Source organism: Drosophila suzukii (genome assembly GCF_043229965.1).
Source record: "Drosophila suzukii chromosome 2 unlocalized genomic scaffold, CBGP_Dsuzu_IsoJpt1.0 scf_2c, whole genome shotgun sequence".
Lineage (NCBI taxonomy): Eukaryota > Metazoa > Arthropoda > Insecta > Diptera > Drosophilidae > Drosophila > Drosophila suzukii.
This window is the reverse complement of record NW_027255896.1, coordinates 20,855,262-20,877,879: the sequence shown is the minus strand read 5'-3', so window position 1 is coordinate 20,877,879 and position 22,618 is coordinate 20,855,262. Positions and strand designations below refer to the sequence as shown.

The window sequence follows — 22,618 nt, the reverse complement described above, 5'->3', positions numbered from 1 at the left end:
ACCAAATGCTGCTGGTATTAATAGACCGATTCTCCCAGTGGACTGAGTTGGTGCCGCTGTGGAGCGCGACGGCCGAATCCCTAAAGAAAGCTTTTAGAGAACGCATAACCGCGAGGTATGGGGTCCCGAAAATAGTCATAACGGACAACGGAGATCAGTTTGCCAGCAAAATTTTTAACAGTTTCCTGGCCGAAATGGGAACCAAGCAACAGTTCACAGCTCCATACACCCCACAGGAGAACCCGACTGAGAGCAAATGGGACGGTGAAGACAATGATAGCGCAGTTCGCAGGGCAGAACCAAAGAAATTGGAACAAAAAATGGCCGGAAATCATGCTGGCAATAAACACGAGCGTTTCAGAATCCACAGGTTACACACCGTCGTTCATTACCCAAGGCAGAGAACCAAGACTACCGAGCGCCCTATACGACAGAGACCCCGGAGGAGAAGGCAAACAAACTCAGAGAAATCTTCGAGATTGTAAGGCGGAATCTGGAGAAAGCATCCCAGGATCAGGCTACGCATTATAACCTAAGGAGGAGGCAATGGACGCCAAAGGTGGGTGACGTCGTGTGGGCCAAGGAACACCACTTATCAAAAGCGGCCGAGGGGTTCGCAGCAAAATTGGCCCCAAGATACGACGGACCTTACCATGTCATGGGTTTTGCGTCACCAGTAATCTGCGGGACCATCCACGTAAGCGAGCTGAAACAGAAACAAAGCAGACACAACAGATGCAAAACAACATTGAAAGTCCGAGGATACCTCCAAGGATTCCCAAAGGATAATACGGAAAAAAAGTCCAAGGACATCTCCAAGGATTCCCAAAGGATACTACGAAAAAAAAGTCCTAGGACATCTCCAAGGATGCCCAAAGGATACCACGAAAGGAGTCCAAGGATACCTCCAAGGATTTCCAAAGGAAACTACGAAAAGAGTCCAAGGATACCTCCAAGGATTCCCTAAGAATACTACGAACACACTCCAAGGATACCTCCAAGGATTCGAAAGGGGTACTACGAACCGACTCCAAGGATAATACCGGGAGAAGAAGTGCCACATCTCGGCGGTGGAGCGGCACACAGGCGTGCCACAGGCATCACGGGAATCAGCCGGACGGCAGCAGTGGGCAGAGAATCGGTTGGAAGCGGTACGTGAAGGACAAGTGGGTCAACCAGGAGGCACGGACTTTGGACCCGGAGTGGAGAGATCCAGCGGGCCGTGCGCAAAAGGGAAATAACGGTATATAAGGCCGTAGAACGCTGGCAGCTGGATCAGTTGATCAAGAGGAGTCAAACCATCAAGATCAATCAGATATCAAAGTAAACAGTTTATCAACCAGATAGTCTACAAGGGAGCAACAGCAAGTAGAGTCGTCGGAAAAGCAGCGCCGTGGAAGCCTACGAGGAGCAAGATTGCTACGTCGAGATGTTCGGGATTGGGATACCAGGAATCTCCGAATTGAGACGCAGATAGCAGAGGTCCAGAGGGCATCACACAACTAGGTCAAGGCGGTCGGATTAACCCTATCAACAAAATCCTGGCGTTACGCCTGGAGGATAACGAGTATAACAAGCCAGAAGGGAGAGCGGTCGATCGGTACGGTCTCGAGTGGAGTTGTCCAGGAGAGCCCGACGGTTTCGACTTGCGGGGTCCCGGAGCGGCGTACGCCCGAACCCCGAGCACCAAAAGCCACGCTACGTCCAGCCGCGCAGCCAGCACCACCAGGAGCAGTGCGCAAGATAGAGCGAGCCACGCGGAGACGTCCCGAACCACACGCAAAAGGGTGAGGCTAGGGTGGAACGTTCGTTTACACTAGGCGTAGAAGCAAAGTAAAGCGCGAGGCAGATTTCTGGCGTTCCGCCCTGACTGTCCGCGTGGGCTGAACAGAAACCCCAGTGGGACCATCCGGGACAGAGCAAGGGACAGGCGGCGTTGTGTCGAACGGTGACGCTTCCCTAAGCCCGTACGGCTGATCCCCCCTCGCGAGTCCGGGTCGTCACCAGCAGTCACCAGTCACGCGTCAGGGGCGAGCAGCGAGAGAGCATCTCGGAAGTACCCAAGGTCACAAGTGACGAGTCAAGGCCAACCAAACTACCAAGACATTTGTAATAATATACCCGCAATAAACCCACTTCACTATAAATTTGGTGGGACGAACACATCTACAATCTACTGAGCTAGCCGCACGAATCTCGTAGCGAGTAGACCACAAAAATCAGTTCGTTACATCTGGCGCCCAACGTGATTGTCCCAGCAGTGAAAGCAACTTAAACAGAATGGGAAAGAAGTGGATCTACCGGCTCAAAAAGGAGGACTTTGCCAATGTCGCACAGAGGCCTTATGTCACCCTGGACGGCAAATTAGAGGACATGAGAAAGGTATTATCCGAGTTGACATCTGGGCCGAGTTGGAAGCTACATACCACGACAAAGCCGGCCCGAGCATCACGTTAACGAATGCCGAAGGCGACAACTTAGTGGCAAGCCTGTGCGTCGACAACTTACAAAAAGAGGCAAACAGGAGAGACTCAAGCCAAGACAGGAAAGTAACAGCGCTGATCTCGAGACCCAGTCAGTCAGACTATGCACGGATCGCCAAACAGGTGCGCGAGTGGTCGTTCAGGTTCGCCGGGGCGGCAACCGTTCAAGTTCCTGGAGTAGGAGGAATGGTCCGCCAACACATACGGCTTGGAGTTAGACATGATTACCCGAGCGATGCCGGAATTACTTAAGGGAAGGGCTCTGAAGTGGTTTATCGCCAACAACAAACAATGGAAAACCTGGGCGGAGTTCATAGATAGTTTCCACACATACTTTCTGCCAAGAGACTTCTTCACCAGGCTGGCGGATCAGGTCAGACAACGGAAGCAGGGCTTCAGCGAGTCGTTCAAAGACTGCATGATCGACATGCAGACGATGGTGAGGCCACTTAATTATTCCACGAAAGATACCCTAAGGATCATCAAGGAAAACTGCACCCCGAGTCTAAGGATCTTCCTAAAAGCGTACAAAGTGTTAAAGGAGCGGGAAGCTTTCGCGCAGGAAAACAAATTTTCGAAGACCAAGTCGGCATCGCCAGCGCAGGTAACATGCAGAAGATGCGAAGAGACAGGAACCCAGGAGACACGGGGAAACCACCAATGGTCGCCACCTAACCGAGTACCATGACAGCAGGCCACAGGAGCACCACGCGGAGGCCAATGGACACCACCACAACAGCTACAGATGCAGCCAGCAAACAATGTTTGGAGGCCACCAAGTACAACACGAAGGCCTCGTGAAACGACACACATCACAGACCCCCAGGAGGCCTGCCGAAAGTGCGGCGGTCATGGACACTGGGCGCGGGGATGTCGGCACCAACGCCTGTTGTTTTGCTGGGTGTGCGGGAGAGTAGGCGTTAGGAGCGTTGAATGCTGCCAGCAGGCGGGAAATGCCCAGCGACCTCAGCCGCAGAGAGGCGAGCGGGGGTCGCAAGATGCTACTCTCCAAATTAACGGTAAAGCTGGTCGAGGAGGAAGAGCAGTTGTCCGCAGCGGTGACGATTGGTGGGGGCACATACAAAGCCACAATCGACACCGGGGCAACAGCAAGCTTTATAAGCAAACAGCTGGCGGACGACCTGGCTGCCCTCGGAAAGATTACGAGGATACGACGGCAAGTTCGGTTGACAGACAGAAGATGTGGCGGAATCGATGAGCAGCTGCAGGTGGAAATCGCGTTCGGGAACAAGCGACTGAGCACGAGCCTGCTGATACTACCAGGGGTAGTGGATTCATTGGTGTTGGGATGGAACTTTCTAACACAAGTCGGTACCGAGATTAAGTGCGCTGGACACGAAGTGATAATACCGGCCAGGAATCGACACAAGCGATGGCTCGAGGAGAAGCTATCAGTGGCAGTCGTACAATCGGCAAGCGAGCTATCGAGTTTCAGCAGCATGAAGCGAACATCGAACATGGCAGAGCATCAGATCACGATGAAAAAGGACAAAGCAATAAAGCAGCGACACTACCCCAAGAATCCGAAAGTTCAAGGGGAGATTAATGCGAGGGTGGTTGATCAATGCGAACATTCAACAAGCCCATACAGCTCTCCCATCGTGATGGTTAAAAAAAGACGGGCAAATGGAGACTGTGCGTCGACTTTAGGCAAATCAACCTCAAGTCGATAAAGGATGCCTACCCGATTCCCCGATTAAATTATATTCTCGACCAACTGAGGGAAGCACGGTACATCAGCAGCTTGGACCTAAAGGATGGGTACTGGCAAATCCCACTGAAAGCAGACAGCAGGCAGTACACGGTGTTTACAGTGCCGGGGAAAGGCGTATTCCAGTGGAGAGTGATGTCATTCGGACTTCATTCGGCGTCTGCGACCTTTAAACGGGTGCTGGACTGGGTGATCGGTCCCGAAATGTCGCAGAACGCATTTGCTTAACAGGATGACATCATAGTGATCGGGCGCTCGCTGGAAGAACACAAGGCTAACCTGAAGGAACAGTTCCAACGGCTAAAGGAGGCAAATCTGAGGTTAAGCCCGGAGAAGTGCCAATTTTTCAGAAACAGCTGTTGTATCTTGGTGATCGAGTGACTAGCGAAGTAATAGGCACAGATCGAGAAAAAGTAGCAGCCATCGCCGAACTAGAACCACCATCGACAGTAAGAGAGCTCCGATAGTAGTTGGGCGTAGCATCATGGTACCGCCGGCTTGTACCTGACTTCGCAAAAATAGTCAAGCCTCTCAACGATTTTCTACGCAGGGGCAATAAGTGGGTGTGGACACTGGAACATCAGACGGCGTTCGAAGAGGTGAAGGCAAGACTCGCCGCAGACCCCGTACTGGCGTGCCCGGATTTCGACAAACCATTAATCTTGTAAGCTGACGCGAGCGACTACGGCATCGGGGCAATCTTGACCGAGTAAACTGAACGAGGGGAAAAAGGTAATCTCTTACTCGAGCCGAACGCTTAACGGCGCTGAGAAGAATTACTCAACGACCGAGAACGAATGCTTGGCAATCGTCTGGGCGATCCGAAAGCTCAAGCCGTCTCTGGAAGGTTACCACTTTAAAGTAGTAACTGACCACATGGCGCTGAAGTGGCTCAACAGCGTAAAGAGCCCTTCAGGGAGGACTTCGAAATAGCGTACAGGAAAGGACAACTCAACGTGGTGGCAGACGCTTTGTCAAGGCAGCCACTACCGGAAACACTTCGAGAGATCAAGGAGACGTCGGCGGCGGAAGCGTCTGCAACATGCAGCTGGATTCTGGAAATGCGCGAAAAGATAAGGACCCAGCCGCCAAAGTATCCGGACTACGTGATGGAGGGTTAAATCCTTTACAGGAATATACCTCATAGAGCGGGCAGCGAGGACGTCGCAACATGGAAGACGTGCGTCCCGAAAGCTCTACAGGAAACGGTGCTGAAGGAGAACCACGACTCACCGGCGGCTGACCATGTAGGAAGCCGAAAGACAATAGTGCGTCTGGCAGCCCGGTATTACTGGCCAGAAATGCACAAAGACGCCCGAGCACACTTGCGAGGATGCGAGACATGCATGAGATTCAAGCCGAATCAGATGCAAATGGCTGGGAAAATGCTGACGCAGGTGCCAGAGGAACCATGGGCTACGGTATGTGCGGACTTCGTCGGTCCCCAGCGCGCGTTCGAAGCACGGCAACCAAATGCTGCTGGTATTAATAGACCGGTTCTCCAAGTGGACTGAGTTGGTGCCGCTGTGGAGCGCGACGGCCGAATCCCTAAAGAAAGCTTTTAGAGAACGCATAATCGCGAGGTATGGGGTCCCGAAAATAGTCATAACGGACAACGGAGTTCAGTTTGCCAGCAAAATTTTCAACAGTTTCCTGGCCGAAATGGGAACCAAGCAACAGTTCACAGCTCCATACACCCCACAGGAGAACCCGACTGAGAGCAAATGGGACGGTGAAGACAATGATAGCGCAGTTCGCAGGGCAGAACCAAAGAAATTGGAACAAAAAATGGCCGGAAATCATGCTGGCAATAAACACGAGCGTTTTAGAATCCACAGGTTACACACCGTCGTTCATTACCCAAGGCAGAGAACCAAGACTACCGAGCGCCCTATACGACAGAGACCCCGGAGGAGAAGGCAAACAAACTCAGAGAAATCTTCGAGATTGTAAGGCGGAATCTGGAGAAAGCATCCCAGGATCAGGCTACGCATTATAACCTAAGGAGGAGGCAATGGACGCCAAAGGTGGGTGACGTCGTGTGGGCCAAGGAACACCACTTATCAAAAGCGGCCGAGGGGTTCGCAGCAAAATTGGCCCCAAGATACGACGGACCTTACCATGTCATGGGTTTTGCGTCACCAGTAATCTGCGGGACCATCCACGTAAGCGAGCTGAAACAGAAACAAACGGAAAACACAAGCGAGCGCCTACGGCAAGCAGACACAACAGATGCAAAACAACATTGAAAGTCCGAGGATACCTCCAAGGATTCCCAAAGGATAATACGGAAAAAAGGTCCAAGGACATCTCCTAAGATTCCCAAAGGATACTACGAAAAAAAAGTCCGAAGACATCTCCAAGGATGCCCAAAGGATACCACGAAAGGAGTCCAAGGATTCCTCCAAGGATTTCCAAAGGAAACTACGAAAAGAGTCCAAGGATACCTCCAAGGATTCCCTAAGAATACTACGAACACACTCCAAGGATACCTCCAAGGATTCGAAAGGGATACTACGAACCGACTCCAAGGATACTACAGGGCAACTACAAAGGTGCAATGAAATACATAAAGGACATTAGGAGAACGTCAAGAACACAAAGGGAGCAAACCAGAGCGTCCAAAGAACCGATTGGGACTGATTGGAGGAAAGGAAAACACGTATCAACAGTCTGCCGAAGGAAGGGGGAAGAGGCGCATTCATGATAACCGACTAGCAGACCAAGAGACCGACACGCCATATCTACCTTAAACATTTTGCAGTAAATCGGGCCTCAAGCGGCATATGCTTATCCATATGAGACGAATCCGATGAAACCTAAACGATTTAAATTACCATTTGTTAAAAAAAATTCATTTTTCCTGTGAAAGCTTAATTTTGTTACTCGATACAAACTTTTCGTTTTTCTAAGATTTTCTTAGAACGGAAAATACTTCTCTTATTTTATTTAAATCGTGAGACAAATCCGATGAAATGGTCGAGACGTGATTAGGCACAAGAGGCGCAATCAGGGTAACGGATGAGCGTCGAAGAAGCTGAGAAAATAAAATGGAAAAGATGGATCAGCCAGAAGCTGTGCGGGTAGATCAAAAGTTGCAATATCACCACAAGCCAGGGAAGGGGGCGCCTCGATAGGAGATCGATTGGCACTGGACGATAGTGCGATCGATGGGGACACGAAAATGGAAATATCGGCAAAGGTGGAAATATCGCAACGAGCAGGTGGGAACGCCGCACCGTCGGTATCGATAGTCGCAGAAACATCGATCACTCACGGATGGTGTGACCAGGCGGAGGAACCAACGTGTTTGTGCCTAACCAAAGTAAACACTTCCGGGTCACACCGCGGGACAAGGGGGTAATGAGCACTTGTCGCTGGCACGGGGACGCTATGATGGCAGGACGATCGCGTCGCGGCAATGGCAACGATGGTTACTGCGATGCCGGACCACAGGCGATGCTGGAGCTGCGCTGAGGGTGAGCTAACGTGGTTAGCTGCTAGTTGAGATAGTGTGTTACGAGCCCTATTCCCAGATGTAGGAAGTAGAACCGCGGAGTTATGAGATGCGTTGATAGTTGATTTATTCTTCATTTGGTACATGTTTATATACTACTTGGAAGACGAAAGTTTAGTGTAATGATTAGTGAAGTGCGCTATATTCTAAAGTAGGTAGGTAGGTCAGGGTGCTTTGATTATGGTAGCAGTTTGTGTAGTTGGCTCGGCAGACACTGCAAAATGTGCTGACTGCATTGGCCGGTCAGTGTGCCGTTGAGTCGGTGAGACGGTGAGTTAGTGAGACATATAATATGCTGATCAGCCATTCTCATATGCAGTGGGTGCTACTGAGCGCCTGGTACTGTTCCCAACTTGGCTACTGCTTGATTTGTTGGGTGTGGTCATGTTGAGTACCTTTGGGTACGAACACAATGAAAGAAAGGGGACGCAGCAAAGAGCAGCGAGCTGGGATCGATATCCCACGAGTATCGATGTCCCAGTGGAGTCATGGAGAATATCGGCGCGGGAGATTGAAGTTGCTACTTGGATGATGACTAGCGCTGTAGAAACTCAATGGAGTTAAGAGCGTCGTGTGAGCATCGAGGGAGCGCCGGGGGAATCGGCAGGAGCATCACAAGGACTCGAAGGCTAGGATATGCAAGGAAACACCGGAGAGTAGGAACGAGCTTTTAAATGTTTCCCGAAGTAAGGGGGGCATTTGAGGAGTTGAATTACTCCCCACAAATCTCTGCAGCAGCAGCAACAGATGGCCGGCCGCTTACCAGATACGCGACGAATTCGTGTAGTAACGGCGCGGCGAGGAGCGGTTGGAGAAGAAGAAAGTTTGGAGACCAAGGATGGAGATCGAGAGAGTTTGGAGACCAAGAATGGAGATCCAGAGAGTTTGTAGAAAAGCAGGCAACACACGGCGTTCACGGTACCAGGCAAAGTCTATTTCTGTGGAGAGTAATGCCGTTCGGACTCCACTCGGCGTCGGCAACTCTTCAGCGGGTTTTGGACCAAGTAATTGGCCCCGAGGTGTCACCTCACGCATTCGCTTACCAGGATGACACAATAGTGATCGGTCGCACGCTGGAAGAACACAAGAGAAACCTTAGAGAAGTGTTCCGGCGTCTAAAGGAAGCAAACCTGAGGCTGAATCCAGAAAAATGCCAATTCTTTAAGAAGGAACTGTTGTACCTGGGACATCGAGTGACTAGTGAGGGAATAGGAACACGTCCAGAAAAAGTAGCCGCCATCGCTGTACTAGAACCTCCATCGACCGTCAAAAAGCTCCGGAAATAACTAGGAGTAGCGTCGTGGTACCGCCGGTTTGTACCAGATTTTTCCAGATCGTCAAGCCCCTGAATGACCTGCTGCGCAAAGGCAGCAAGTGGGAGTGGACACCAGAGCACCAGATGGCGTTTGAGGAAGTAAAGGCAAGACTCGTGGCAGACCCGGTGCTAGCATGCCAGGACTTCAGTAGAACTATCATCCTGCAAACAGACGCCAGCGACTAAGGCATCGGAGAAATACTGACCCAGGACACCGATATGGGCGAAAGAGTAATCTCCTATTCGAGCCGAACACTGAATGGCGCGGAGAAGGAGTGCTTGGCGATCGTCTGGGCGATCCGAAAGTTCAGGCCATATCTGCCACTTTAAGGTAGTAACCGACCACATGGCCCTGAAGTGGCTCAACAGCATTGAAGGCCCTTCAGGAAGGATCGACAGATGGGCCCCGGAGCTACAACAGTACGACTTTGAGATAGCGTACAGAAAGGGTTAGCTAAACGCATTATTAATACAACCACTACCAGAGACGCTACGAGTGTTAAAAGAGGCATCGGCTGGTAGGAGCTGAGAAAAAAAATGGAAGAGAAAGACAAATCAACCAAAAGCTGTACGGGAAGATCCAATTTTGCCAATTCACCATTGCCTAGGGAAGGGGGCGCCTTAATTTGTAGGCGGTCGATTGTCACTGGACGATAATGGCGATCGATGGGCGCAAAAAATACTGGAAACTTTGGCAAAAGGTGAAAATATTTCAACGAGTAAGTGGAAACGCTTCTCCGTCGGTATCGATAGTCGAGGAAACACCGATCACGTACGGATAATGTGACCAAACGGAGGCCCCATGGAAAGGAGTAGGACGCAGCAATGGGCAGCGAGCTGGGTATCGATTGCACATGAGTATCGATGTCCCAGTGGAAACATGTGAATTATCGGCGCGGGAGATTTGAAGTTGATACGAGGAGGATGACCAGCGCTGTAGAAACTCAATGGAGCTAAAAGCGTCGAGGGAGCACCGAGGGAACATTGAGGGAGCGCCGGAGGAATCGGCAGGACCATCACAAGGACTCGAAGGCTGCAAGGAAACGCCGGAGAGTAGGAGCAAGTTTCAAATGTTTCCCGAAGTAAGGGGGGAATGTGAGGAGTTGAATAGCTCCCCACAAATATAGGCAGCAGCAGCAGCAGCAGCAGATGGTCGGGCGCTTACCAGATACGCGGTGAATTCGCGTAGTAACGGCGCGGCGAGGAGAGGATGGAGAACGAGAGAGCTTGGAGACCAAGGATGGAGAGCGAGAGAGTTTGGAGACCAAGGATGGAGAGCGAGAGAGTTTCGAGACCAAGGACGGAGAACGAGAGAGTTTGGAGACCAAGGTTGGAGAATGAGAGAATGGAGAACGAGAGAGCTTGGAAACCAAGGATGGAGAATGAGAGAATGGAGACTTGGCGGGCAGGGCAAGAGTGCGGCGTGCAAAAAGGGATAACGGAACTCCACCGGACTTTGGAATCTCCCGTGAACTTTGGACCGGGAGAAGAAGTGCCACATCTCGGCGGTGGAGCGGCACACAGGCGTGCCACAGGCATCACGGGAATCAGCGGGACGGAGCAGTGGGCAGAGCATCGGTTGGAAGCGGTACGTGAAGGACAAGTGGGTCAACCAGGAGGCACGGACTTTGGACCCGGAATGGAGAGATCCAGCGGGCCGTGCGCAAAAGGGAAATAACGGTATATAAGGCCGCAGAACGCTGGCAGCTGGATCAGTTGATCAAGAGGAGTCAAACCATCAAGATCAATCAGATATCAAAGTAAACAGTTTATCAACCTGATAGTCTACAAGGGAGCAACAGGAAGTAGAGTCGTCGGAAAAGCAGCGCCGTGGAAGCCTACGAGGAGCAAGATTGCTACGTCGAGATGTTCGGGATTGGGATACCAGGAATCTCCGAATTGAGACGCAGATAGCAGAGGTCCAGAGGGCATCACACAACTAGGTCAAGGCGGTCGGTTTAACCCTATCAACAAAGTCCTGGCGTTACGCCTGGAGGATAACGAGTATAACAAGCCAGAAAGGAAAGCGGTCGATCGGTACGGTCTCGAGTGGAGTTGTCCAGGAGAGCCATACGGTTTCGACTTGCGAGGTCCCGGAGCGGCGTGTCCGAATCCCAAGTACAACAAGCCAGAAGGGAGAGCGGTCGATCGGTACGGTCTCGAGTGGAGTTGTCCAGGAGAGCCCGACGGTTTCGACTTGCGGGGTCCCGGAGCGGCGTACGCCCAAACCCCGAGCACCAAAAGCCACGCTACGTCCAGCCGCGCAGCCAGCACCACCAGGAGCAGTGCGCAAGATAGAGCGAGCCACGCGGAGACGTCCCGGACCACACGCAGAAGTGTGAGGCTAGGGTGGAACATTCGTTTACACTAGGCGTAGAAGCAAAGTAAAGCGCGAGGCAGCTTCCTGGCGTTCCGCCTTGACTGTCCGCGCGGGCTGAGCAGAAACCCCAGTGGGAACATCCGGGACACAGCAAGGGACAGGCGGCGGTGTGTCGAAAGGAGTGGTCCTGAAGAACGCAGCTTCTGTACACCCTAGTCTGAGAGTCACCGTTCTCGCTTCCCTAAGGCTGATCCCCCTCGCGTCGTTACCAGCAGTCACCAAGTCAACGCGTCAGGTGCGAGCAGCGAGCGAGCATCTTCAGGGAGCTGCGAGGATCTTCAGGGAGCTACAGGACTGGAGCACCGAGTCATCAAGGCGAGAGGTCGTCGAGAGAATCAGGACTGTCGGAAGTACCGAAGGTCACAAGTGACGAGTCAAGGCCAACCAAGTAACCAAGACATTTGTAATATTATACCCGCAATAGACCCACTACGAACCCGTGAATTCTGTGCTTTCTCACTGAGCTACTGGGCGGTCACGTTTATATAAATTTGGTGGGACGAACACACAATCTACTGAGCTAGCCGCACGAATCTCGTAGCAAGCGGATCACTAAAATCAGTTTGTTACAGTACCAACAATGGCGTATCAACTCCGCAGTCATCGGAGGCGCCCGTAGAGACGAATTTAAGATGCGTCAACGTAGAAGGAAGCCTTCTTCTGTTTCGTATATTACCAGTCACACTATACGGTATAGCATGTGCTGCGAAGCGTGTATTCCGTTCCGGATCTGAGCTTGCCGATGCAGACCCTCAACCGATGAGATGTTCAATGCGTACATAAGGATGCGCGAATGCCGATGAAACCCTACAGCAACGTGGTACCGAAGTTGCTCATTGGGCTTGATCACGGATACTTAGGTATTCTCCGAACGCGACGGTTTGCCAGACAGGGACCGTACGCTGCCGCAACCGAGCTGGGCTGGGCTGTTTTTGGGCCCGTAAGTGGACAATCAATTTTTCCGTCACCGATGTCTTGCGCCACCAGTCGCAGGTAGCAACGACGTGCGGGCACAGGGGATACTCGAAGACACGACGGTGAAATTGGGCCTACGTTACCAGACAGATTTACTATGCCACCCAGCTATGACATGGCGTACAAGCGGTTGGTCAATGTCGAGAAGAAGATGAAGCGCAACGGTCAGTTCGCGCAGGCCTACAGATTAAGCCAGGCAAGATTCGATTGGTCTTCGACGCTGCAGCCAAAGCTGGAGGAACATCGTTAAACTCGACCTTGGACAAAGGACCGCAACATTTCGAACCGTTGCCAGCCGTACTCTTTCATTTCAGAGAAGGAGCCGTCGGAGTTTGTGGGGACATCAGGGAAATATTCCACCAAGCTCTGATCCGACCCGAGGATAGATGTTCCCAACGCTACCTGTGGAGAGATGGCAACGACGAGAGCGATCCTGATTTTTACGAGATGAACGTTATGACCTTCGGAGCAGCCTGCTCGCCAAGTGCTGCTCATTACGTGAAGACTGTGAATGCCAAACAGTTTGAGCATTCGGATCCCAGAGCAGTCAAGGCCATCATCGATTGTCATTATGTGGATGACTATGTGGACAGCTTTGCCACCGAGAGTTATGCCAGTTTGTATCCAGTTCGCCCGTTGTGGAGACAGCATTGGGTCCATCAGGACACGTGAAGTGCGTCGAATGGGGAGAGTCTGAACAGAAAATTATGGGAATGTATTGGCAGGCAGCCGCGGACTACTTCAAGTTTAACGTGAAGTATCATCAAACTCCGAGCAGCGTAGGGAACGGAGAACGAGGGAGTTTTTGAGCTTGGCCATATCTACGTTTGATCCTCTGGGATTTCTTTGCTGTCTCATGATAACAGCTAAGTTGCTGTTGCGAGAGATCTGGAGGCAAAAAGTGCAGTGGGATGAACCACTACCGGATGAGATCAACAGAGCTATTGTAAATTGGCGTAAAGAGATGGACGCCTTAGGACAGTTCCGATGTCCTCGAAATTATTTTGGGCGCAGACATGTACGGGGAATAGAATTGCACGTCTTCGTGGATGCGAGTCAATCAGAATTTGCAGCAGTGGCTTACTGGAGGGTCACTTATGAGGATAAAGACGTGCTAGTAAGGTTTGTGTGTGCCAAAACAAAGTGCGCTCCGATGCGAACTATGTCAATTCCACGGCTAGAGCTGCAGAAAGCAGTTCTTGGAACGAGATTGATGGACACTGTCAGGCTGGGACACAGCGTGGCCATCAATGATATCGTGCTATGGTCGGACTCCAAGACGGTGCTTCGATGGATTGGCAGCATACATCGCCGTTACAAGCAGTTTGTCAGCAATCGTGTGGCCGAAATCCTAGAGTCGACGAAGGTATCCCAATGGAGGTGGGTACCAACAGCCGACAACGCAGCGGATGATGCAACGCGTTCGCAATACCACGTGGACCTCAATTATAAGTCACGGCTAGGCGGACCAGCGTTCTTGAGGCAGCCAGCGGGTAGCTGGCCACAGCCTGAATCCGGAGTTGAACAAGATCTGGATATAAACGACGCCGAGGAAGTCTCAAGTGAGTTTGCGTTGGTTGCCGCAAACGACTTTTGTATTTCGATTCAGAGATTCTCGAGCTACAATCGGCGACTCAGGACCACAGCCTGAGTCTTAAGATTTACGAGAAGATGCCGTAGACAAAGAAGCCAGCTCGAAGAATATGGACTCACCGCAGCGGTGTGTGCTGCGGCGGAGAACCTGTTGGTCAGACAGCGAGAGGCATTTCCCGATGAAATGCGGTCGACAGAAGACGGCAAGGTCGTCGCCAATTGAAGCGACATTCGAGGGCTGATGCCCTACATAGATGACCGTGGCGTTTTGCGAGCCCACGGCTGAGTTGATGCCGAACTGTGTGCCTAAATTCCTGTCTCATCGACACAGTATAACGGATAAAATTTTGTACCATTTTCTCGCCAAGATGAAGGATAAAAATGTGGATGCGACAATTACTGAGATCCGGATGAGATTCTGGGTAACGAAGTTGAGACGTGTCCTACGCAAAGTGATCTCGGCGTGTAATGTGTGAAAGCTAAAACATGCGCGGCCGGCGCCGCGCCATTGGGCCATTGGTGGTGACCGTGGCTCGACACAAGGAGAAGCGATGAGTAGCCCTGTTCACGTGCTTGACGACCAGTGCGGTACATCTGAAGTTGTCGCATGACCTGTCGACGGATTTCTGCATAATTGCGATCAGGAATTTCGTCTGTCGTCGAGGGCCAGTGTACAAGCTGCGCAGTGACAACGGCAAGAACTTCGTGGGAGCTGACAGGGAAGCCAGACGATTTGGTGATGTGTTCGAGCCGGAAAGAATAAAAGGAGAGCTCTCAGGCAGAGGCATTGAGTGGGTTTTTAACTGTCCGATAAACCCATCTGAAGAAGGAGTCTGGGAGCGAATGGTCCAGTGCGTCAAGAGGGTCCTGCGTCACTCACTGAAGTAGGTGGCGCCACGGGATCACGTACTGGAGAGTTTCCTGATCGAGGCGGAGAACATAGTCAAATCGCGTCCGCTGGCCCACTTGCCGGTGGATGCGGACCAGGAAGCGCTTCTGACTTCGAATGGTCTACTCAGAGGAGTAACTAACTTGCCGGACACGCCTGGCGAGGACGTGGAGCTGCCCAAGGAGTGCGCTACACGGAAGCAATGGAGGATAGCACGGCTACTGAGGGACCGTTTCTGGCAGAGGTGGGTCTTGGAGTACCTGCCTACACTTGTGCGCCGCGAGAAGTGATGTCGGAGAACCGATCGCCAGGGTGACACGGTCTTCGTTTGTGATCATCGAGGAGGTCTATCATGGAGTGGATGGAGTGATCCGACGCGCTAGGGTACGCGTGAGCGACAACGGCCTATCTAGAATTATTATCCGTCTCCAAACTTGCAGTTTTGGATTATAGTGAAGCGGTTCTTCACGGGGTCGGGGACGTCGACGGACGATAGTTAATCCGATAGGTCTTAAGATAGAAATGTATGAATTATATCTTGATCGGTGAACGGTCATACTGGGCGGCCATTTTGCCACCATGGTTTAAGCTTCCGCATTTATTGTCGCGTGGTGAATTGAGGAGGATTAGTTTACAATGCTGTATTAGGTTATGTTCTAAGTGAATATTTCCAGAATAAAACAGTTTTTTTAACGGCAGTCAGCCTGAGTGACCTTTCTACTCGCGGGGTGGAAACCGGCCGTTAAAGGCAACTCCGTGGGGCCAGCGACAGGGAGCTACAAGATATAGCTGTCAAATACGGCTGGTTTTGACTTTTGGGAAAGTTTCAGCCCGATAGCTTTAAAACTGAGAAACTAGTTTGCGAAGAAACAGACGGACAGACAGACATGGCTAGATCGACTCGTCCAGTGGTGCTGATCAAGAATTTATGGGGTCGGAAACGTCTCCTTCACTGCGTTGCAAGGGTATAAAAAGAGAAAACGCTGTAGGCGATGGCCTCGACTATTAGATACCCGTTACTCAGCTTAAGTGTGTGCGAGAGGGATATGCTTAAAGAAGCTCTGCTTTTTTCACTAGCACTCCTAGTTAAAAGCGCTACCTATATTCTTCTTCTACAGCGCCACCTAGCCTACAGCGCCAACCAGCCTATAGCGCCCCAGCAGCTTGCTGGCGTATTAGTGAAAACGTCTTATTTACTGCATGTGGTGTGCAATCCCGATTGAATTTGCAAAAAATGGTCTATTATTTGGTTATACCTTTTTAATGAATGGTCCGATTTCAATCATTTTTGGCATGTAGATAGGTATTAATAATAAGAACAAACGTTGGTTTTATTCTTTACAAAGTGCGCTAGACGGGCGTTAGAGTGGGCGTAGCACCCTGCTGAAAAAAACTTGCGCTGCGCTATTTCCGATTTCTAAGCGTTGATACGGACAGCTAGTGATCCTAATCTATAATATATACACTTTATGGAGTCGGAAAAGATTGTTTCTACCTGTTACATACTTTCCTACGAATCTAGAATACCCTTTCACTCTACGAGTAACGGGTATAAAAATTAAATCTTCATACCCCATAAAATGTTCGTCAGGATTTCCTGCGATGTAGGGCTGGAAAAATGATAGTGTCACATTCAAAAGACGCAAATTAAAAAAAAAAACCAAGAACTGTTGCTAAAGATCTCATCGGTACGTGTATATATTTATCTATCTTGGTTTTCCACAAATCTTTGTCTCGGTACTGCTGAAACACAATAACTTTTGTGTTCAAAATGTTTTTATGAACAAATTAAGCGAACTCGTACTAATATTATTGGAAAAACATTGTTGGCGCGATAAGAGAAATTAACTTCATTTATTTGGATTTTGGAGGTGACGTCACATATCAGATTTTTGGTGAGTTCATCACCTTAGCCTACTCGTCACTTTACCAAACACTCCCCTTTTATTAACCTTATAAGAATGAAAACTCTATAGCACTCCTCCTGCTTAATAAGGATCATTATAAAATCACCATTAATCACAATTCAATATTCGTACTCGTCCAACAATCCTTTAGTTCTTTAGTTAGGACATCCGCCTGCAGTAGGAGAAGTTTGTGGTTTTCACAAATTGTTTTGATTGTAAAAAGCACATTTTTAGCTACTTATCTTTATAAATTTATCAGTTATTTATTGTAAGATTACAAAAAATTAATATTGTTAACTATTAACTTCATGATTGGACTTCATGATGGTTTAAGAATATTTCGTACTTCATTTGAGAATAACTTCCCTTCAGTTCTGGAGTAGGCTCGGTGTGACATGTCAGAAGGCAAAAGGCTTTTCATACCCGTTACTCGTAGAGTAAAAGGGTATACTAGATTCGTCGGAAAGTATGTAACAGGCAGAAGGAAGCGTTTCCGACCCCATAACGTATATATATTCTTGATCAGGATCACGAGCCAAGTCGATCTCGCCATGTCCTTCTGTCCGTCCGTCCGGATAAACGCTGAGATCTCGGAAACTATAAGAGCGAGGCTAATGAGATTTGGCATGCAGATTTCTGAGCTTCTTACGCAACGCAAGTTTATTTCAGCAATGTGCCACGCCCACTCTAACGCCCAGAAGCCGCCCAAAACGGTGGCTCCTACAGTTTTGATGCTAGAATAAAAATTTTCACTGAAATGTGTTGTCCTCATTAATACTTATCGATTAACCCAAAAAAAGTCTGCCACGCCCACTCTAAAGCCCATAACGCCTAAATCTGTCTACCGCCCACATAACCATATATTGAGATCGCGGGTAGGTGGCGCACTTCAATATCGCTTTACTGCTTGGATATCTCCATTTCCCTTTGGTCCCTTTAGCTGAGTAACGGGTATCTGATAGTCGAGGTACTCTACTACAGCGTTCAGAAATGTATCGAAAATAAATAAGAGCAAGTCATTAAAGAGAGAGTTCAGAACCATTTTTAAAATTGTTTATTTTGCCTAGAAGAGAACAGAGAAAATTATATTGAATGTACAATTCAGGTTGCTGAGGCAGCCATTTGAAAAGTTAAATCTGTTACAGTGGTGGGTGTGGCTAGTTAAGATTCTAGATTCGTCGAAAAGTAAGTACCAGGTAGAAGGAAGCGTTTGGACCCCATAAGGTATATTTATTCGATCTAGTCATGCCCGTCTGCCGTATGAACGCTGTGATCTCGTAAACTAAAAAAGCTAGAAAGTTGGGATTCGGCATGAAGACTCTGCAGATTGTTACGCAGCGCAAGTTTATTTCAGGAATGTGCCACGCCCACTCTAACGCCCACTAACCGCACAAAACTGTGACTCCTACAGATTAAAAGCTAGAAAAAATTTAACTGAAATGTATTGTTCTCGTCTATATATATCCATGTGGCGCCCACAATTTTGATGGTAGAAAAACATATTTAACTGAAATCTAATGGTCTAGTCAGTTCCTATGGATTTACCTTAAAGAAGTTGTCCACGCCCACTCAAAGGCTCACGACCTCCCAGGAAAAATAACAATGACGTCAGCGCCTGACAATAACAAATGCATTTATGCAAGTGTGTGTGTAAATACCTTCAGTTCTGCAGTAGGGACGGGGTGACATGTCAGACGGCACAAAGCTTTTTGTTTTTTTTTGTGCCTAAAATGCTGTGCCGCTATTGACGTCAGCAGAGAAGTCAGCGCACCGTAGAAGACTGCCGACGAAAACGGTTGTGTAACAAAGAGACGCAGATACTCGGAGGTTCCCTTTCCTTCTTTGTCTTGTAATCTGCCTGCACTCGGCGCTCTCAGAGACAATTTTCGGCTGGTCCGTTATTTTTGTTTGCGTCCCTTCGACATGTTCGGCTAGCGACTAAAATTTCGGCGTAAAAATTTTCGTGGAGCAGCGACATGAGATTGCCCTAATATTTTCGGAGCATTATTGTATATCAAACAAACACAAATAATATTGTTTTATAAAAGTAAACTACATATTTGAATATACTAAATGTTTGTTCCTAACCGAAGTACGAAGACGATCGCGTCGCGGCAATGGTAAAGATGGTAACTGCGATGCCGGACCACAGGCGATGCGGAACTGCGCTGAGGTTGAGCTAACGTAGGCTAGCTGCCAGTGGAGATAGTGTATTACGCGCCCTATTCCCAGAGGTAGGAAGTAGAACCGCGGAGATATGAGATAAGTTGATAACTGATTTATTCTTCATTTGGTACATGTTTATATACTACTTGGAACACGGAAGTTTAGTGTAATGATTAGTGAAGTAAGCTATATTCTAAAGTAGGTAGGTAGGTCAGGGAGTTTTGATTATGGTAGCAGTTTGTGTAGCTGGCTCGGCAGACACTGCAAAATTTGCTGACTGCATTGGTCGGTCAGTGTGCCGTTCAGTCGGTGAGACTTGGCTACTGCTTGATTGGTTGGGTGTGGTCATGTTGAGTACCTTTGGGTACGAACATTCTCCCCCCCCCCCCATTGAGGGGTACCCTCAATTAAGTCGTGATGTCGGTCAGCCCTTGACCGAATTGTATAGGAAGCACCTAACGAATCATTGAGCAAGGTGGATCTTTCCTTCAACTGAGGTTCATGTTTGTGATTCAGGTTCTTCACATCTTCTTGATGCTGCTTAACACTCCCCTTTGCGATAAAATTGGCATTACCGTGTGGACTGAAATTGTGCCCTCGTAGAACTTGATCATTTGGCACGTCTATGGTATGTGGACATTCTGGTATGTGGACATTATGTGGACATTAGAAATGTTGAACCAAAGTCAGCCTTCTTGTAGGTTTTAAGTTGATTAGAAGTCGGTTCTATATTCATCGGATTTTTATCTTTTGTTGGCTCATAAGCAGCGTTCGGTCCTGCAAAATCACCTCTGCCTTCTACCAGATTAGGGTTGATTTCCGTATCAGATGAGGTTTCTTCATTGAGATAACCTGTGATTACATAACCAAGCCTAGTGCCTTGTGCCAAAGGTTTATTAGGTCCTAGTTCAAGAAGTTCACCGGTTATTACACGAGAATACACCTCAACCCCTAAGGTAAGGTCAATTAGTCAGAATCTGCTAACGGCAGTCCCTCAGGAATATTAAGATCGGTATCAATCGGTACTGACGGTTGGTCTGTAATGACTGTGGGAATAATAAATACCTCTATAAGTGGTGGGTTTGAAACCTGATGTAACTGATGAGAGCTTTAGTGTTGATCTAATTGCTGTTGATACCTTTCCTCCGATTCCAGATATTTCAATCCGTGACCTTTCCTTAAGAGATAGCAGATCTGCCATTCTCCTTGAGATAAGATTAACCTGTGATCCACCATCTATTACAGCGCGACATGTTTGTAATTGACCGTTTGGCCCTTGTAATGATACCTTGGCGGTCGCGAGCAGAGTATATCCCCCTACGTCTTCGTAGCCTGCAATGGTTACTGCGCCGGCCACTGGATTGCTAGTCGGTCCTTTGTGTAACAGTGAATGATGCCGTTGCTGGCAGACTAAACAAGTGGTCGGTGATCCACAGCTTTCAACCATATGAGCTGTAGAAAAACAATTTGTGCATGCTCCTATTTGAATAATGGCTTGGCGCCGTGTTTTGGGGTCCATTTCCTGGAAACGGCTACATGCTCTAAGATTATGTGGTCCTAGGTGACAAATCTTGCAGCTCTCTTCGTTGTGAACTGACTGATGGCGTAGTGTTGCTGTAGGTTGAGCGCTTATCGTCTCCAGCATGCAAGCGCGCCGTTCAATAAACGTCAGTACACTCCTTAGCGTTGGAATTTCCGTTGGTGCATCCGCTGAATTTTCCAGAGCAGCTAGAGACTGCTGGTCTAGTTTTCTTCGGATAATAAATCACAGGAGAGGATCCCAGGATTTTGTGCTTAGATCGAGGTTTTTAAGAGTACTTATTGAGTTTTTGATAGTGTCATGTAAGGCCCTTAGTTGGCGCGAACAGCCGTCTACAGGCTTATAGTCAACCATTTTTGTTATGGCGGCGAATACTAGTATTTTTCCGTTCTGGTACCTGGCCTTTAAACGCAACCAGGTGTCGTCATAGCCACCCTGTGAGAAGGCTGTGTCTGTCAAGACGTTTCTCGCTTCACCACGAAGATAACTCTGTAGAATATGTAGTTTTTGACTGGCCGAATATGGTTTATTATGTACCAATTCCACAAAGAGATCATGGAACCGTGGCCAGTCTAGATACTCGCCGTTGAGCTCCGGAATGCTAATTGGCGGAAGTGCCAAGTTTAGGCTCATTGGCGCGTCGTTTTCCCGAAGCAGGTTCATTTCGTACTCCTCGTATAATGTGTGGAATTGAGCTAGCTCTGCTTCTGCCAGGGCTGCGGCCCCAGGTGTGCTGTCCAATTCGGCCTGCCTCAGTAACGCCCAATGGTGATCCAAGTGCCTTTGTAGGGCTGGGGTGACAGTTGGGGCGTTCGAGGCTAATGTTAATGATGACTCCAATTCGTTGCATCTTCTCTTCAACTGTCGGATCACCGTGTCAATTGCGGAATCTCCTTTGACTTGATTTCTTGTTGTGATCTTGATGTTGGCCGACGTTCGTCTCGGGGCCTTTGGAAGCCCGCTTCCAGTCGGCATGATATTCTGATATTTTTCGACCAGCTTCTTAAGTGCTACTAATCGTGAAGAGTACTCACTTCCAGTGGGTAATGCTGCTTGCTGGACTTCTTCATCTAGGTCGCAAAACTGCTGCCAGAGATCGTTTAACTGATTTAGCTCACCGGAATAATAGCCGTCTCGGTGGCGTCGGTCGGAAGAATCCTTGCCATAGTTCTTAATGAGCTGTTGGATTTTCCCTTGCAGCTCGTTTTGGGTGTCTAGTAATCGATTGTGTAAATCAATTCTTGTGTGCCTTGAAAACAAAGAATCTTGTGAAGTTGGATGAAGATGAGTATCCTGTGAAGCTGGATGAAGCTGAGTATCCTGTGAAGCTGGATAAAGCCGACGTTCCTGTGACGCTGGAAGAAGAAGCGTATCTTGTGAAGCTGAATGAAGCTGTGAGTCCTGTGAAGATGGATTAAGCTGAGTATCCTGTGAAGCTGGATGAAGCTGGGTATCCTGTGAAGCTGGATGAAGCTGAAGTACCTGTGACGCTGGAAGAAGAAGCGTATCCTGTGAAGCTGGATGAAGCTGAAGTTCCTGTGACGCTGGAAGAAGAAGCGGATCCTGTCAAGCTGGATTAAGCTGAAGTTCCTGTGACGCTGAAAGAAGAAGCGAATCCTGTGAAGCTGGATTAAGCTGATGTTCCTGTGACGCTGGAAGAAGAAGCGAATCCTGTGAAGCTGGATTAAGCTGAAGTTCCTGTGACGCTGGAAGAAGAAGCGTATCCTGTGAAGCTGGACTAAGCTGAGTATCCTGTGAAGCTGAGTATCCTGTGAAGCAGTCAGAGGTTCAGCCTTTGGTGGGAAGGGGGTTGCTTGAGTGTGATTTTTTGTTGTTAAAGGATCACGTCGGGGTCACCAATGTTTGTGCCTAACCGAAGTAGACACTTCCGGGTTACACCGCGGGACAAGGGGGTAATGAGCACTTGTCGCTGGCACGGGGAGGCTTTGCAGGCAGGAAGATCGCGTCGCGGCAATAGTAACGATGGTTACTGCGATGCCGGACCACAGGCGATGCGGAACTGCGCTGAGGCTGAGCTAACGTAGGTTAGCTGCTAGTGGAGATAGTGTATTACGCGCCCTATTCCCAGAGGTAGGAAGTAGAACCGCGGAGTTATGAGAT

The 22,618-nt window shown here is 49.2% G+C and overlaps 2 protein-coding genes across 2 annotated transcripts; both read left to right on the top strand.

Annotated features, from left to right (window-relative positions):
• Window positions 1–12,517: 12,517 nt before the first annotated feature.
• On the top strand, window positions 12,518–13,074 carry LOC139354337 (uncharacterized). Its single transcript, XM_070998561.1, has 2 exons — window positions 12,518–12,566; window positions 12,629–13,074. Exons 1-2 carry the CDS (start codon window positions 12,518–12,520, stop codon window positions 13,072–13,074), a joined length of 495 nt encoding a protein of 164 aa, XP_070854662.1.
• Window positions 13,075–13,564: 490 nt separating this feature from the next.
• LOC139354336 (uncharacterized) lies at window positions 13,565–14,082 on the top strand. Its single transcript, XM_070998560.1, has 2 exons — window positions 13,565–13,964; window positions 14,012–14,082. The coding sequence occupies exons 1-2, from the start codon at window positions 13,565–13,567 to the stop codon at window positions 14,080–14,082; spliced, it is 471 nt and encodes a 156-aa protein (XP_070854661.1).
• Window positions 14,083–22,618: the final 8,536 nt, after the last annotated feature.